The sequence below is a fragment of the Camponotus vicinus genome, unplaced genomic scaffold, assembly GCF_025532165.1.
Source record: "Camponotus vicinus isolate PSW18456_S1 unplaced genomic scaffold, iyCamVici1.0 SCAF_11, whole genome shotgun sequence".
In the NCBI taxonomy this organism is placed as follows: domain Eukaryota; kingdom Metazoa; phylum Arthropoda; class Insecta; order Hymenoptera; family Formicidae; genus Camponotus; species Camponotus vicinus.
This window is the reverse complement of record NW_028141947.1, coordinates 18,671,637-18,687,209: the sequence shown is the minus strand read 5'-3', so window position 1 is coordinate 18,687,209 and position 15,573 is coordinate 18,671,637. Positions and strand designations below refer to the sequence as shown.

Sequence of the window (15,573 nt, the reverse complement as noted above, 5' to 3'; positions counted from 1 at the left end):
TGGTCCAAACCTTACTGTTATGTCTTATGGAAAGTGTGTGCTATAGCCTTAATGCGTCGTCTACAATGAGATTTTAAGGAGACTTAAGGCGTAAGATTTAAGAAATTGACCAATCACAGTCGAGTATTCTCTTAATACTTGACTGTGATTGGTCAATTTCTTAAGTCTTACGCCTTAAGTCTCCTTAAAATCTCATTGTAGACGACGCTTAAAGGAGGATTTACATTGCGTCCAATGTCCGATGTATGACGTCCAATGACGTATACAGGGTGAGTCAAAAGTATGTTTTAAAAATTTGTGAGCGTGTTCCTGGATAAAAAGGAAGAACAAATGTTCATATGAACATATGGTCGCAAATGCTTTGTTGTCGAGATAATGGACATAAATCATGTTATGTTAAGTATTGATCGTAAATTTAACTCCGTATGTAAACTTAGCCCCATATTCTGAATCTTCTTTTATCTATAAAAGTGCCTCTAAAAAAGGCTTATAAGCTTTTTGATTGGCTATAAGCCACTTTTAGAAGCACTTTTATCGATAAAAGAGGATTCAGAATATGGACCTTAAATTTCAGTCAACGCACAAAAAAAGTCGTAACGTAAAGACATGTCTTTACGTTACGATTTTTTCTGTGCGTTGACTGAAGTTTAAGTTTACGTACGGAGTTAAATTTACGATCAATACTTAACGTAACGTAATGCGATATGGAATACCTCGTGCGGAGGCCCTAAGGGCTCGTTCCCACTGAGCGCGTCACGCGTCGCGCCAACCAGCGTGAGCCAATCAAAACATCCCATTGTAATAACATGTTTTCCGTGTTATTACAATGGAATGTTTTGATTGGCTCACGCTGGTGACGCGACGCGTGACGCGCTCAGTGGGAACGAGCCCTAAGTTGTGGAACTAGACCTAAGTAGCAATCAAACATGATTGGTTTCTACTATTGGCTGCGTTCAGCAGAAAAAGCTGCTTTGCAACTGTTGTAAAATTTGTAAGCCTGATTGGTGTATGCTCTTAATTTTGATTGAATCTAAGAGCATACACGAATTAGGCTCACAAATTTTATAACAGTTGTAAAGCAGCTTTTTCTGCTGAATGCATCCATTACCAAGGTAACAAAAATACGCCTTTTTGACATCAAATGGCCGCATTCAGCAGACTCGACAATTAAGCAACATTACTAGATTTTCCAATGTAATTCGACGCTGATTGGTCAGATCTGAAAGTAGAAACCAATTATGTTCGATTGCTACTTAGCAGTTGAGTCCGCTGAATCCCTGGCGAAAATAAGAAACTTTATAAAGCGTTAACAACCGTTGAGTGAGGGTTTTCTGAGAGTTTATATGCTTTTCAAACTTTGTAAGAGCACTTACATAACGCTGTTGGGTTTTGAATGCTTATCAAACGCTGCAGTGTTGCAATTTTTGTTGTACAAACTCTTTACTAATCGTTTTTAAACTCTCGACGAACTTCCACAAACGTTCATGTAAACGCCAAACAAACGTCTCATTTTTGCCAGGGATGCGGCCAATGATATTATTTTAACATTTAATGACGCATTGCTACTTGGATATCATATTTTATAATTTAAAAAATTTTTGAAACATTGACTAATGCTGATGAATATTTTAACTTTTAATGTACATTTATCGATTTATTTTTAATATTAATGCTTATTCTCTCCTTTCCTCTCCTCTCTCTCTCTCTCTCTCTCTCTCTCTCTCTCTCTCTCTCTCTCTCTTATTTACAAAATTTTAAAATATTCGAATTTTACTATATATATATTTACGTTTATCGTGAGATCGCTTTTGGAGGTTTGAATTTTTGCAAATTTATATATCTATTTATGTAAATTATTTCGATATCATTTGATTATATCTAGAATAAGATATATGTACATAAAATTGATCATACATTGACCAAATTTTGCAAAAGTTACCGAACAAGATTAATATAATTCTAAACTGTAGGAAAGATACATTACATAAAGATAATTACTTAAAATCTTATTTTCCTTGCAAGCAAAATCTCAAGATTGTGCACAGTCCCTTTTCTCATTTACAACACATTTAATCGTATACTAACATACAATCGTCGTAGGTCGTGTCAGTTAACATGTATGCATGCATTTACGAATGTAAATCCGCCCGCCACGTGTCGATCCCGCTACATAACTAAGATTTTCTGTGTCAAATAGCTGTAGCGACTAGTCTTGTACTCACTGTTTTTCGTCGAGACATACCGAGGAATATTTGCATGAAATCATTATTTGTACGCAGACTCTTTCGACCTTTGTGATTGTCCGTGAACAATTTTATATTTAAAATTGAATTAAAAGTAATAGTTAAGATAGACATACAAGTGTATGTATATAAATAATATGAAATATGAATAGTCATTAAATATATGTAATGATTAAAATATTAAAATATTGAGACTAAAAAAAATCATGCAATAGAATCAAACTTGCATGGACAATTTTTTTCTTTTCATAAATATAAATGTCAATACTTTCTTTAAACAAAAAATACTGTGACGCCATTAATCTTTGCGATTAGTTAACAAATAAAGAATATTTTTCAAAACAGAATTTCAAGGAAGAGCAAGAGAGAGAGAGAGAGAGAGAGAAAGACACGAATTTATAATAAAATGACATTCTTCGCAGTTAATTTCAAATAATTTTTAGCAGACTTTCAAGTTGACATTTAATTAGAAAAGTTTTTTATTTTTAAAAATCAAGAAAAAATGAATCATTATTATTGCACAGTGCCGTTAATTTTCCAAGTTTTGTCGTGATTGATTGCGTGTGACACATCGCCTAACGCATTCAATCGCAAAGGCGGACATATTTTCGGAAGATAATGCTTAGCCTACAAACTCGCCTAAATGAGGATAGCCCACCGCATGTAAACAGAGCATGTTGTGGACACGCAAGCGTGCTTTTATAATGCGCTTCCATTTATAATGCATTCGTGCATAATGACGCGAATCACAAGCAAATGCTGGCCAACATTAATGTCGAATGCAGGAGACTTCACTCATTAATGTTGACTAGCATTTGCCACTTTCAACGTTGACGATCATTACATATTAGTCTCACACGAATAAATTATTTCAATAGAATAACGAAAAATATAATAATGTAATTGACATTTCAATGATAATTTAGATATATTTCATTTTAGTAGTAACAAAAAATTGGTTTTATAAAGAAAATAATAAATAAATGAAATAAAGAAAATAATAAATAAATAAATAAACATATACATATATAATAAATATATTTGAGAAAATAAATCGAAGCATATTAAATAATCGTATAAGTGAGAGATGTTATATACAGGGTGTCCCATTTTAAATAATACGCTCAAATATCTCCGAAACGATGCGTTAAATAAAAAAATGTTTGAAACAAAAGTTGTATGGCTTGAAGGGGGCCATCAAATGGTGGTAATGATTTGACCTTGGAGAGTCATTTGAAGGTCACGTGAAGGTCACCGTCAATTTCTTAAATGAAATTTTCTTGTAGCTTATCTCGAGAGCTTTCCAAAACACTATAATATTTTTCCCTCAAGTACTTTTTAAGTTAAAAGGCTTGAAATTATTTCTTAAGTTTACATAAACCGTAAAATATCTTGTAAAATATTCATTTTTCGATTATCTTATCTTAATACTTTTATGTACAAAATAATGAGAGGAATCAATTGGTGTAAAGAAAACACATAGTTGTTTTGAGGAAAAAATATGTAATTTGCAATTAACAATTACATATTTTTTCTTAAAAATAACTATGTGTTTTCTTTACATTAATTGATTCCTCTCATTATTTTGTACATAAAAGTATTAAGGTAAGATAATCGAAAAATGAATATTTCACAAGATATTTTACGGTTTATGTAAAATTAAGAAATAATTTCAAGCCTTAAACTCAAAAAGTACTTGAGGGAAAAATATTTTATTACAGTGTTTTGGAAAGCCCTCGAGATAAGCTATAAGAATATGCAATAAAAAATAGAAGGTTCCGTTTAAGAAATTGACGGTGACCTTCACGTGACCTTCAAATGATTCTCCGAGGTCAAATCATTACCACTATCTGATGGCCCCCTTTAAGCCATACAACTTTTGTTTGAAACATTTTTTTATTTAACGCATCGTTTCGGAGATATTTGAGCGTATTATTTAAAATGGGACACCCTGTATATGTTGAAAAATTGTTTTTAACACTTATATATAACACTAATCAAAATTAGAACCTGTGACGCAATCTCATTCCTTGGAATAATCATCGCATTGGTGCAATCGATCGAGTTCGATAGCGCGATACTTCGTCCACGAAGGTCGTCCATCGATTCCGTTACGCTCGAAACTATTCGCGACTATTCGCAATTCGTAATACGTTCACTGAACTTGCTAGGATGAACTATGCCAACAAGTGCAAAGAGGGGAAGAGGAGCGGTATTCAACTGCCGCAAGGCGGGATCTGCGATTAGCGAGATCCTCCTAATAAGAAGAATCGACGCAGCATCCCGCTACTGAAACAGTTACGATGAATTATCAATGCTTTTTCCATTCGCTATCGATACGTGTCGATTTATATTATCTATTCGCTTGGATTATGTTCTCGATACAACCGTAAACGAGAAGAAAATAAAAATAATACTAAGGGCGCAAAAACAGAAATAGAAAACTACCCAAGAATGTGGCAAAGAATATAAATGCAAATATAATAAAAATTAATAAAATTTTAAATATTAACAATTTCTTGCTTTTCTAAATACCTGATTAACACGAACATTTACAAGACAACTGATCTCATTTAAATTAAGTAGGTTGAATTTCGCAATTTGCTATTCTTTTTTATTTGCATGAAGTAAGATTGATCGATAAATAATGAACATCTTTTGAATATTATCATCGAAGAGAAACTACGAAAACATCCGACAACGCTTTATATTTCAATTAAAAAAAGGATATGAAAAAAGAAAGGGAAAAAAATTTACTCGATTAAAATTTATGTATAATTTATAAAATGTACATTGTGTATGTAAATTGCACTAATTATTAATTCTCACATTATTAAATTATTTAAGATTTATATCTTCACTACAATGTTATTGAATTATAATATTAGAAACGAGAAATTGAGTTTTTTGATTGCGAAATACATTGAATTACAATAATTTTTTTGAATACGATTCGTACTATTTATTAATTCATACGAATTATTTATTAATTGACGAATCAAAAAAAAATTTTTTGATGTATTTTATTAATCTGTATTATTACAAAAGCATGTGTGGTAACATTTAAAGAAAGATATTTATTTCAATGTATTTTGCAAGAGAAAAAACTCACATAATCTCTTCTAATTTCTCGCTTTTAGTGTTATAATTTGATATCGTATGTTAATAAGGAATTAGAAACCTTAAGACTTTTTTTGCAGTTTTATATGCTTTAGCTGTGAACAAAACAAACACAATTAGAGTAATTATTTAGGAATACAAATTTTAAAATGCACCGAATATGAGACGTGTAAATTATATGTAATTGCTAAACGTAACAACAGCCCTTAATTACAATTGTTACAAAGACAGAATTATAAATAAAGTACATAAATAAAATCTGTCGAAAGTTACTGCAGCATAAGACAATGTTTTTGGACTATGTGTATATTTATTTCTTTGTAAAATTGTTTTGTTTTTTTTTCTCAGCGTGATTACGAAAAATGCCCTTAAATAGACGAGCTTTCGGAATCTTTGCCAACCGGTTCGGCGCGATTGGATAATTTTATTGAAAATGGTAGTAAAGATGAGTGGTCATTGGCCGAACGGTTTACCCCCACATATACTCACAAGCTATATAGAAGACCACGCGAAGAATTTCATCTTCAGAACTGAGAGTCAGTGTCACGGAAGTCTGCTGGAAAGTAAACTAAGTGAGTAACATAATTTTTCACTGTTTTTATATGACTAGAGTTAATCGATTAAAGGAAATTAATTACTCGTATTTTTCTAACGTGCTTTTAAATTAATCAGATTTCAATAAAATTATTTTAATCTGTAAACTGTATAACTATGAAGTTTTTGAATACGACAAAATTGATTTTACGCCTACTTTTAATTTGATTTTATTGATTTTATTGATTTTATTATGAATCACAAATATATTATAGTACAGGCATGCACTTTGCATACTTATTTTATTCAATTTTGGAATGCATATAACATTTACATCTAGAAACCATTAGTTACGAAAGTTGTGTTGTTGATATTATGATACATTATCATTACACGTTTAATTTAATTATTTTTACTCGAGGTAAATTTTGTTCTATTTGTTATATATACATATATATATATACATATATATATATATATATATATATATATATATATATATATATAATAGTTTTATAAATAATCTATTTATAAAAGAAGTTTATAAAAATTCTATTTATAAAAAAATAAATAGAATTTATTTACAAACCAATGCGTTTACAAAATATTTTTCTCCAGTGTATATTCGTGTATTGTGTTTATTATTATAAAGTAATCTTATACTCTATATATATATATATGTATATATGTACATATATACGTATATATGTATATACACAATATATGTATATATATATATATATATATATATATATATATATATGTACATTATGTAATATCATTTTAATACTTTTAATTATCAAACTTTGTCCCGTTGAAAAATACATAATCATCTTTTTTTGCGCAAATACTAATTTCGGTATATTCCTTAAATTTTTTTATATATAATATTTAAATGACAGATTAATCACTTTTTGTTAGAGTTGTTTTAATCTTTTTCTTTACGAATAATTTTTTCAAATTTAATAAAATTCCATCATTCTTTGTGATCAGAATCATAATAATCTCGTAAGGCCGATATTACATTTGTCGTACGAAAAATTTTTTAAACATTGATTAGCTGCAGATTAGAAAGTTCCTAAAGATTCAAAAAATTACTATCCCGCAGCCAATCAATATACTTAAAAAATGTGTCGTATGACAAATGTAATATCAGCCTAAGAAATTCATTTTTTTTTTGCGAGTTGTTTTGCACATTAAGTCTATCGCAGATAAAAAATGCTATCGTCAGAATACAGTTAGAAACTCGTTTGTGATTTTTCTACCATGGCATATACCGTTTTCCAAAGGCATACCGTGCATCGTTTGCCATCGTGAGAGTCTCTCTCTCTCTCTCTCTCTCTCTCTCTCTCTCTCTCTCTCTCTCTCTCTCTCTCTCTCTCTCTCTCTCTCTCTCCCTCCCTCTCTCTCTCTCCCCCTCTCTCTCCCTCTCTTTTCTCTATCTCTCTGTACACACACACACACACACATACATTATTGTTGTTCTTAAAATCGTCGCTTCATTTTAAGTTTTTTATTTTAGTCATTTTAATTAGTCTTGTAACATTGTTTAATTTACTTTTTTGTGTTATTCTATGTTATTACAAATTAAATTTCCGATTTTATTCAAAAAATTATAAAATGAGAATATTTTTTATAAATTATTATATGACCTGTTATCTTAAATCAATGATATTGATATAAAAGTTGCGCGATAAAAATTGATGAATACAATTTGTGAATGTTCTACTCTGTAACACTTTTTAATGCTCTACTCGAAACTAGAGCCTAAAACTTTGACATAATCGTTTTTCTATAATATAATATTATCATGATAATATAATATATGTAATTTGATACCTATATATGTATATAAACATACTTTTATATATAATACATGTAATAGAGCGTTTATATTTAACATAGAAACCATTTTTTTCTTGTTGTTTTAAAAAGTGAAAAAGTTACGCAAAACTTTTATAAATATTCGTAGGGCCGCAAATATTATTTGTCGACTTTATCAATTCTTATCAATCTCGTCAATCGGCATCATGTGTGTGTGCAGGGACTTCTTTAATTGAATTGCTTTCCTTCGTTTATTTTTTCACGGACACAAGAACTGGTCACCCGCTAGCAATCGACAGTAGGTCGTGACCTCCTTTTGAAATAACGGTATCTATCGGGTTCAACAAACCAGCATCGTCAGTAAGTGGGCTAACGAGCGGTCGGGTGGCATGCTTGCGGTCGAAGCGACCTTAACCATGGTGACACACTTTCGTGTGCACCGTGTTCTCAGTTTATATCCGCAACATATACCGACTTCATTCACTTCTGTCCAACATTTCGCGCAATCAAGATGAAGGTTATGATTGGTGTTGAGCCTTACACAATGTATTTTATAAAAGGAGGAAAAGGAAAGAAATCGCGCGCGCGCGCAAAATTTGTAAGATTGGTTTAAATTTTACAATTTAATATATCGATTTTTAAACATAAGTATGAATAATGCAAAATATAATGCAATATACAAACACAAGATGATACATTAAAATTTATAAATTGATTTATAAATCAATCTGAAAGTATGGCGAGTAAAAGAAATTAGCACATACAAAGATACTATAAAGATAGTATAATAGTACAAGGATTAAATTGTTTCGAAGGACGTGATATTACATGCGTTTATTTTAAGACATTTAAAGATGATTTGGAGATTTTAAGATGATTTTTTAAAAATTAAATATTTTTGTCAACATAAATTAATTCTTCTCATTATTCTTAAAAATAATATAATTTCTCAACAAAGCTTACATTTCATTTTTCTTTAAAAAAAAATGTGTTTTACGAATTTCTTGCGTTTCAGCAATGTCCGAAAATATTACATTGCTTTCATAGGAATTAATAACCGTATTGCTTATAGCATTTTTCTGAAAAAATAATTACGAAGTAAGAATATAATTCCGGATAATAAAACTTGGATATGTTTTTTCGGCTGCTTTTCTTCCTATTGACTTGTAAAAAAATAAACTTGAATCGAATATATTATTGTATGTATTATTGTAAATTCGACTTTATTTACATCATCGTTTTTGTCAGCTGCTATGGCATACTTTCATTTCTGAATTATCGCGTATCCTTCTCTCCTTTCCTTCTCGTCTTAAAGTCAAACTTTTAATCGCTTTAACACACGCTTTTGAATAAACACGATAAATGATGCCCATATATTTAATTTTTTCACAGGAAATTTATCATTTGCAATGTATTTTATTAATTTAAACTTTTTTACGAATTTTGTGTATGTTACATTGTGTGTGTAAAAAATGCTTCTGGAAAAAGCAGATTATTTTATAAACATAGTATATCCTTTTTTCAGATTATGTACATTGAAATGCAACAAAAGTTTTTCTTTGTCATAGAATGTGGTACAACGAATACGCATCTTTATGTTTGGTTGCGCTTGTTCTGGGACAAGCTATAGCTCTACCACAGCATCCTCAGTACACTCAGCAATATCCGCAAGAATACCAGCAGCAGCAAATCAGAGAGGATAGAAAATTCGCCGAGAAACCAAACGCGATGAAAAAAGTGGCGATCGATGATCTCGAAGACATTAGCACTAATCAAATTCAAGTTAGTAGTTTATATAAACTTATATTTATGTATTAAAAATTTATTTAATTCAATTAATATAATTTTTATAGACATATTAATTATATTAATGATTAAGAGAATAAACTATTTTTACGTCCCATCTTTATGTTTCTAATGCCAAGTTATACCAATAATATTATATTTTAGATTTAAGCAAGACTCATGTCCATCTTTATCTTTCTTTTTAAATAATAAATAAATAAAAATAAACGCATATTTAAATCTCACTCAAAGCCAAAATAACATTGATGCAATTGGATCTAATAGACTTTATACTAATTTATTTTTCTTTCTAATACTGATACCATATATATTTCTTTGGTTTCCATGTATAGGAAGGTAGTAGTAGCGGTTTCTCGTGGTCCAATATGCTGGGTATGTTGATGCAGATGTTGTTAGGTCAGACCGGTGCTACGACTGGACCCAGTAAAAACGAGATAGATGATGGTGCGACTACGAGTCCATGGACCAACTTGCTCTCTGTAGGTTTTAGAGTTCTCACGGCACTGTTGGGTGGACCTCAGCAGCCGGTAGATGGTATCGATAAGGTGGACAATCAAAGTAGTAGTCCTATGCAGGTAAGTAAAATTAACTGATGCGCTATGTTTTAATTTTCGAATATTTTTTCGCGAGGTTCAACACACAGACACACACACACACACACACACATCAGTAATGCGGATCAATCAATATTATCATGCCTCAGCTAAACATTGAAAATCAATTATATATTCTTTAATTACTAGGTAGATTATGATTTATCTTAACTCATAACAGTTAAACGCAAAAGAGAATTTGCAATATATGAGATTTAAATTACTAAATATAAATTATTTAAAGCATTGAATACTTTTGTCATGAAAGACAACTGTTCTTTTTTCTCTGCGATGCAAAAATATAAGTGCCACAGTGGATTCATGTGGAAACTAAATAAGCAGCTTGTCTATGTATATATAATTATATGAAATAAAACCATTATATTTATAAACAAAATTTCTCAAATATTTGAAATTGTTATTGTATAAATATTATTTGTTTTTTAGTATACTAATATTGACTATATTATTGGGGAAAAAGGAAATAATCCTGTATTCACGTTGTTGTTTAGACTTACAAAATAAGTTAATTTTGGCTTTAAATAGAAATTTGAGAAATACGCACAGCTGCTTACAGTCACGAACTATGTATTGTACAATAATTAGAGAGGAGAAACAGGATGTGTTAAATAATTGTAACGGACTATTATTTTCACGCATTTGTATCACATTATTTTTACGTTTTCTACACATTTTAATTCGTCTCACAGTCGGGAATTTGCCGGTATTTCACCTGGCTTTGATGAGCAAATTTTGCTCTTGACAATCACATTTATAAGAATAATCAGGGTTAATGGTTAAAGAGCAAAAGCGTAAACTTTGTTCTCAGAAAAAGCAAAATTTAAAAAGATTTATATTTTAATTTACTTCGCATACAAAGGAAATTACAGTTTTATCAGTAGTATTATATTTATTTTATACATACTTTATTTATTACATGTTGAGAGATAATTAATTTGATAACTAGTTGTAATTGATTTAATAAAATTACGTTGATGATATTACAATTGTCATGAAATATTCTATATAATAAAGTACAACTTATAGATGCATTTTATTTTTTTAAGATAATGTTTCTACTTATGCGCTCTTCTTCCATCCATTTTCAAGCCATTTTCAAGAATATTATTTAGAATAAATACTCGAATGCTTATTTAGAATAAATATTCAAATGCGACATATCAACGAGCCTCTGTCTCTGTCTCTGTCTCTCTCTCTCTCTCTCCCCCCTCTCTCTCCCTCTTTTCTTTTTTTCTCACTTTTCTTGTAAATAATTGTCGATCTTAGCGCACATGGCTGGTGTCGGTTGTTTAGGCAATTTTGGCTGCGGTGCTGGGCACGTTTCTAGGACAGGGCAGAGACCCCGAACAAATTGCAGTAATGGCGAAAAATGCTTCCGAGGTTAGTACGAATTTATGAAAGAGAAGATTCAATGTGACAAGTTGAAACAATTTGAAACTTCATTTTGCTTTGATGAAAATTACTGATATAAGTGCTTTCTGCGTGTTTGTTTGATCGAGAGAAGAATGTTGATTTAGAGAAATGGAATTAATTTTGCTATAAATTGTTTCCAATATTCTTGTTGTAGCATTTACTAATCAATTTCTATGCATTGTTAAATCATCACTTTTTCTAAAATTGCTTGATATATTAATCCCCATCAGAAAGCGTTTTTTTTATAATGAAAAATGTATAACTTTTATATGCGTGTATATATGTACATATATGTGTTGTATTGAATTTAATGTTTAATATGTGTATGTGTTTAATATATATAAAAAAAAATTATATGTATATATAAAAAATAAGTTTTAAGCAATTTTGCACGTGAGAAAGTTTCAGATGTTTTTATATGGATTAACAAACTATGATCGTTTTGACTTTGTTAAAACTTAACTACATTTCAATTTCGTTAATATAATTCTAATTGTAATGTGTTATAAATTATAATTGTATTTATAATATGTAATATGTAATATGTATATATATATATATATATGTATATATATATATATATATATATATATATATATATATATATATATATATATGTAATATGTATATATATATATATATATATATATATATATATATACATACATATTTTTTTATAATGTGTGTACAGATTAATTTTATTTATATGTATATCTACACTTAAACCATATTCTACTTAAACCATATTCTTATTCTTCAAAATATAAGTCTCCGTAAATAAATTTACTTACATTTTTGCTTATCCGTATTATTAAGCAGTTCATCAGCATAGTCATCAATCTGCTGGACGCTCTGAAGACATCGTTCTCTCATCGTTCCCTAACAGCTCGTTCACTCGGGAGACGCGACACCATCTCCGAAGCTGCGATAGCGTCAATTTCTATGCTAAAGGTAAAGATATGTAATAAAAATATTTACCAATAAATGCCTATTAAAATTTACATTCTTTAAAATAATATTTGGGAAATTGTCGTATTGAGTTATCAATACACACACATACATGTGTGTGTGTGTGTATAAGAGGTAGATAAATAAACAGATAAATAGATGGATGGATGGATGGATGGATAGATACATAGATAGATAGATAGATAGAGAGAGAGAGAGAGAGAGAGAAATCACATTACGTGATTACTACTATTAAATTCACATCTTATTTAAAGGATAATATACATTTCTCATATGTGTAATTCATTTGATTCGTTAGGGCTACATGAGATCTGTCAAGTCTTTTAGCTACGTAGGACGTGCCGAGGAGGAAGGTCAACGTGGATGCGCCGAAAGAGCTCTTTGCGAGGCCAGCGCAGAGTGTATCGCTGACACGCAAGGTCCATCTTCAATCTTCTGCCAACTTGGATCGTAAGTATTTAATTTATATTTTTGTTAAATATCGAATAAATTAATTGTACATACATATACACAATGTATGTGCATAATTAATTTTTTTTTTATAAATAGACGAGTTTATTTTTTTACGTGTCTGCCATAAAGTTTGAGCCTTTATCGAAATCATAACAAGCTTTTGAGCTCCGTATCCGGTTAGTTGTTACAAATTGGGCATAATTTCCACAGATATGCGACAAGCTATCTCCTGCAGAAACAGAGCGGCATCGGTTTCGAGGCTCTTTATGAGGCAGGACGACGCGGTCGCACAGGCGAAGATTGCAGAACTCTCTTCATGGATTGCAATGCCGTATGAGCGCGTTCATATTGGCAGCGTTTCATCAAGCGTGGTTTAGATTCTGCGGGATTTCGAAATCTCTTTCTCGATCGAATTTTTAATCGGAAGCCTTCCCGATCATACATTACAATCATACATTTCTCCTCGATGATAGAAATGCCACTCTATTGATTTACATTACAGGCAACCAAACAACATCAAAAGTCTTAAAGTTATTTAGAGATGTTTTAAAAGTTGAAATTTTTTCTCTAGAAAGTTTTTTAGAGTTCTCGGACATTCAAAAATTGTTTATATATTAAGTACTCGAACCTAACCGACGCATTCCAATAAGATTTCGGTGTGCACCAAATTAGAATAGAAGTTTAAGTTTAATCGCGCGATGTGACCGCGCGCGCGCAAATACTTAGGAAGCACATCGAACAGAGATTCGCATGGAATCTTACCAGCTCGACAGCTCACGACTGATTATTTTTTTCGAGCAGCGAATTCGACGCGTGTACGCGCTAAATGGTGCAATTTCGTAATTTCGACGAGTCTGTGACTTTAATATCGCGAATAAATCAAGCATTTGATCTTGTCTTACAAAAAATGAGAGCAAACTTTTGATAATCTACTCTAACTAATGAAATCTTTCAATAAAATTTTTTTCTATCTAAAATAGAATTTTTTGGGGGTCGCCTGTCTATCATGTTTTCAAGTCCTCTTTTGTATCGATAATCAAGTTTTGCCATGCGCCAATTAAATAATTATATATTTATTTCTATTTATTAAACGTATTATACGTATTACTAGATTGTATAGTGTCTTTGTTTGAGAGATTTCATGCAATTTCCGTTATTTTGATAATAGAATGATTATAATGTACAACAGATAGCGGATTGTCGGTACCTTTCAAATTGATAGTATACAAGATTTATTCGACATTTGAGATGTGATGCATTTTTCTTTAAAATATGATATAGTTGATAGAAAATGTTGGCCGAATAGTTGTCATAAGGAATACAATTCTATCGCGAATTCAATTTTCGATGTTACAAGTACGGAAAAAAGAATTTTATGCCAGTGTTGTCATTTCTATGTTTCTATAGCCTCGAAAGTTTAATTCACGGAAATTATACTTCCACCGACACGCCTCAATTGTTTACATACCGTATATATTTAACGTTATATGTACGGTATTTATATATAAAATATTATATCAATTAAATAAAATTTTACGAAAGAAAAAGAGAGAAAGAGGGAAGAAGATGCGCTTAGAACTGTTGGAGAAAGAGGATCGGTAAATTTGATGTGTTTGATGAGCTTCGTTCAAATATTGCTATCGTTTGCTAGAAAAAGAGATTAACTTTGCACAATATTATTTGAATCAGCAATAAATTTAAGTACTATTTTATTTTTCTAGTTAATTTGGCAATTGATAAAAAAATAATCAATTTCAGTTTTTAAATATATTGCCTTTTTGATTTAGAAATATAAAAAATAAAATTTACTTTAATCTATATCTATATCTCATATGTTAAAATCAAAAATGAAAAAACGAAAATGGAAAGAAATTACTGGCGATATTGCTAATTTATGCTAAAATAAAAAAAATATGTATATCTAGTTTGGGATTTTCGAAACATAAGCTTTGCCAACTAAATATTTTACAATGATAGTGATTGAATGTCTCGTTACTGAATGGCCTTCCCTATTTAACGTACATGTTAACGTCTCAGGATGTTATATATTTTCTTTCCTTTAGTATCCACTCTAAATCTTTTAGCTACTGTATATAGGTTTTATATGTATATGTATGTATTTATATATATATATATATATATATATATATATATATTATATTATATTTATGCATGCGAGTGTGTTGGCTTCGCGCTATTTCTTTTCTTTTGTATTATCAATATGGCTGATTAGATGTACAATGGCATAGGTATAAGTTGTGTATGTATATGTGCAGTTCAATTATTTTAATAAATACACCTATAAATGGCCTATAAATAGCCTTATTTATTTAGATATCTAAATGTTTATCGCATATAATATCTATCATTTTCCTACCAAATAATTTGCCTAATAATCGCAACTCTTTATAATACATAATAAATATAAACTGTTAGACCATGTATGTATGTTGTGTTTCAACATTACTCTCTTGGATTATTCAGCATAACACTGTAAAGAATTTGATTTCAAATTCATAAAAAATCTTCTATTGAATAATAAATATTGATGCGGTAACAACGGGTAAATCTCTGCGCGTGCAGACACACACACACAC

The 15,573-nt window shown here is 30.3% G+C and overlaps 1 protein-coding gene across 5 annotated transcripts; it reads left to right on the top strand.

Annotated features, from left to right (window-relative positions):
• Window positions 1-5,811: 5,811 nt before the first annotated feature.
• On the top strand, window positions 5,812-15,278 carry LOC145961931 (uncharacterized). Of its 5 annotated transcripts, none has more exons than XM_083082551.1 (7): window positions 5,812-5,935; window positions 9,290-9,503; window positions 9,860-10,102; window positions 11,435-11,521; window positions 12,374-12,505; window positions 12,822-12,973; window positions 13,187-15,277. In XM_083082551.1, the coding sequence occupies exons 2-7, from the start codon at window positions 9,291-9,293 to the stop codon at window positions 13,311-13,313; spliced, it is 954 nt and encodes a 317-aa protein (XP_082938677.1). In that variant the 5' UTR covers window positions 5,812-5,935; window position 9,290; the 3' UTR covers window positions 13,314-15,277. The 5 variants fall into 5 exon arrangements, with proteins under 5 accessions (XP_082938677.1, XP_082938675.1, XP_082938679.1 ...); XM_083082549.1 differs by having other exon boundaries at window positions 12,371-12,505; XM_083082550.1 differs by lacking the exon at window positions 5,812-5,935 and adding an exon at window positions 8,022-8,319 and having other exon boundaries at window positions 12,371-12,505; window positions 13,187-15,278.
• The last annotated feature ends 295 nt before the right edge of the window (window positions 15,279-15,573 follow it).

Coding starts and splice junctions, on each gene's coding strand:
- LOC145961931 (XM_083082550.1), top strand. CDS start 9,291: ATGTGGTACAACGAATACGCATCTTTATGTTTGGTTGCGCTTGTTCTG. Junction 9,504..9,859: donor TTAGCACTAATCAAATTCAA/GTTAGTAGTTTA, acceptor TTCCATGTATAG/GAAGGTAGTAGTAGCGGTTT. Junction 11,522..12,370: donor TGGCGAAAAATGCTTCCGAG/GTTAGTACGAAT, acceptor CGTATTATTAAG/CAGTTCATCAGCATAGTCAT.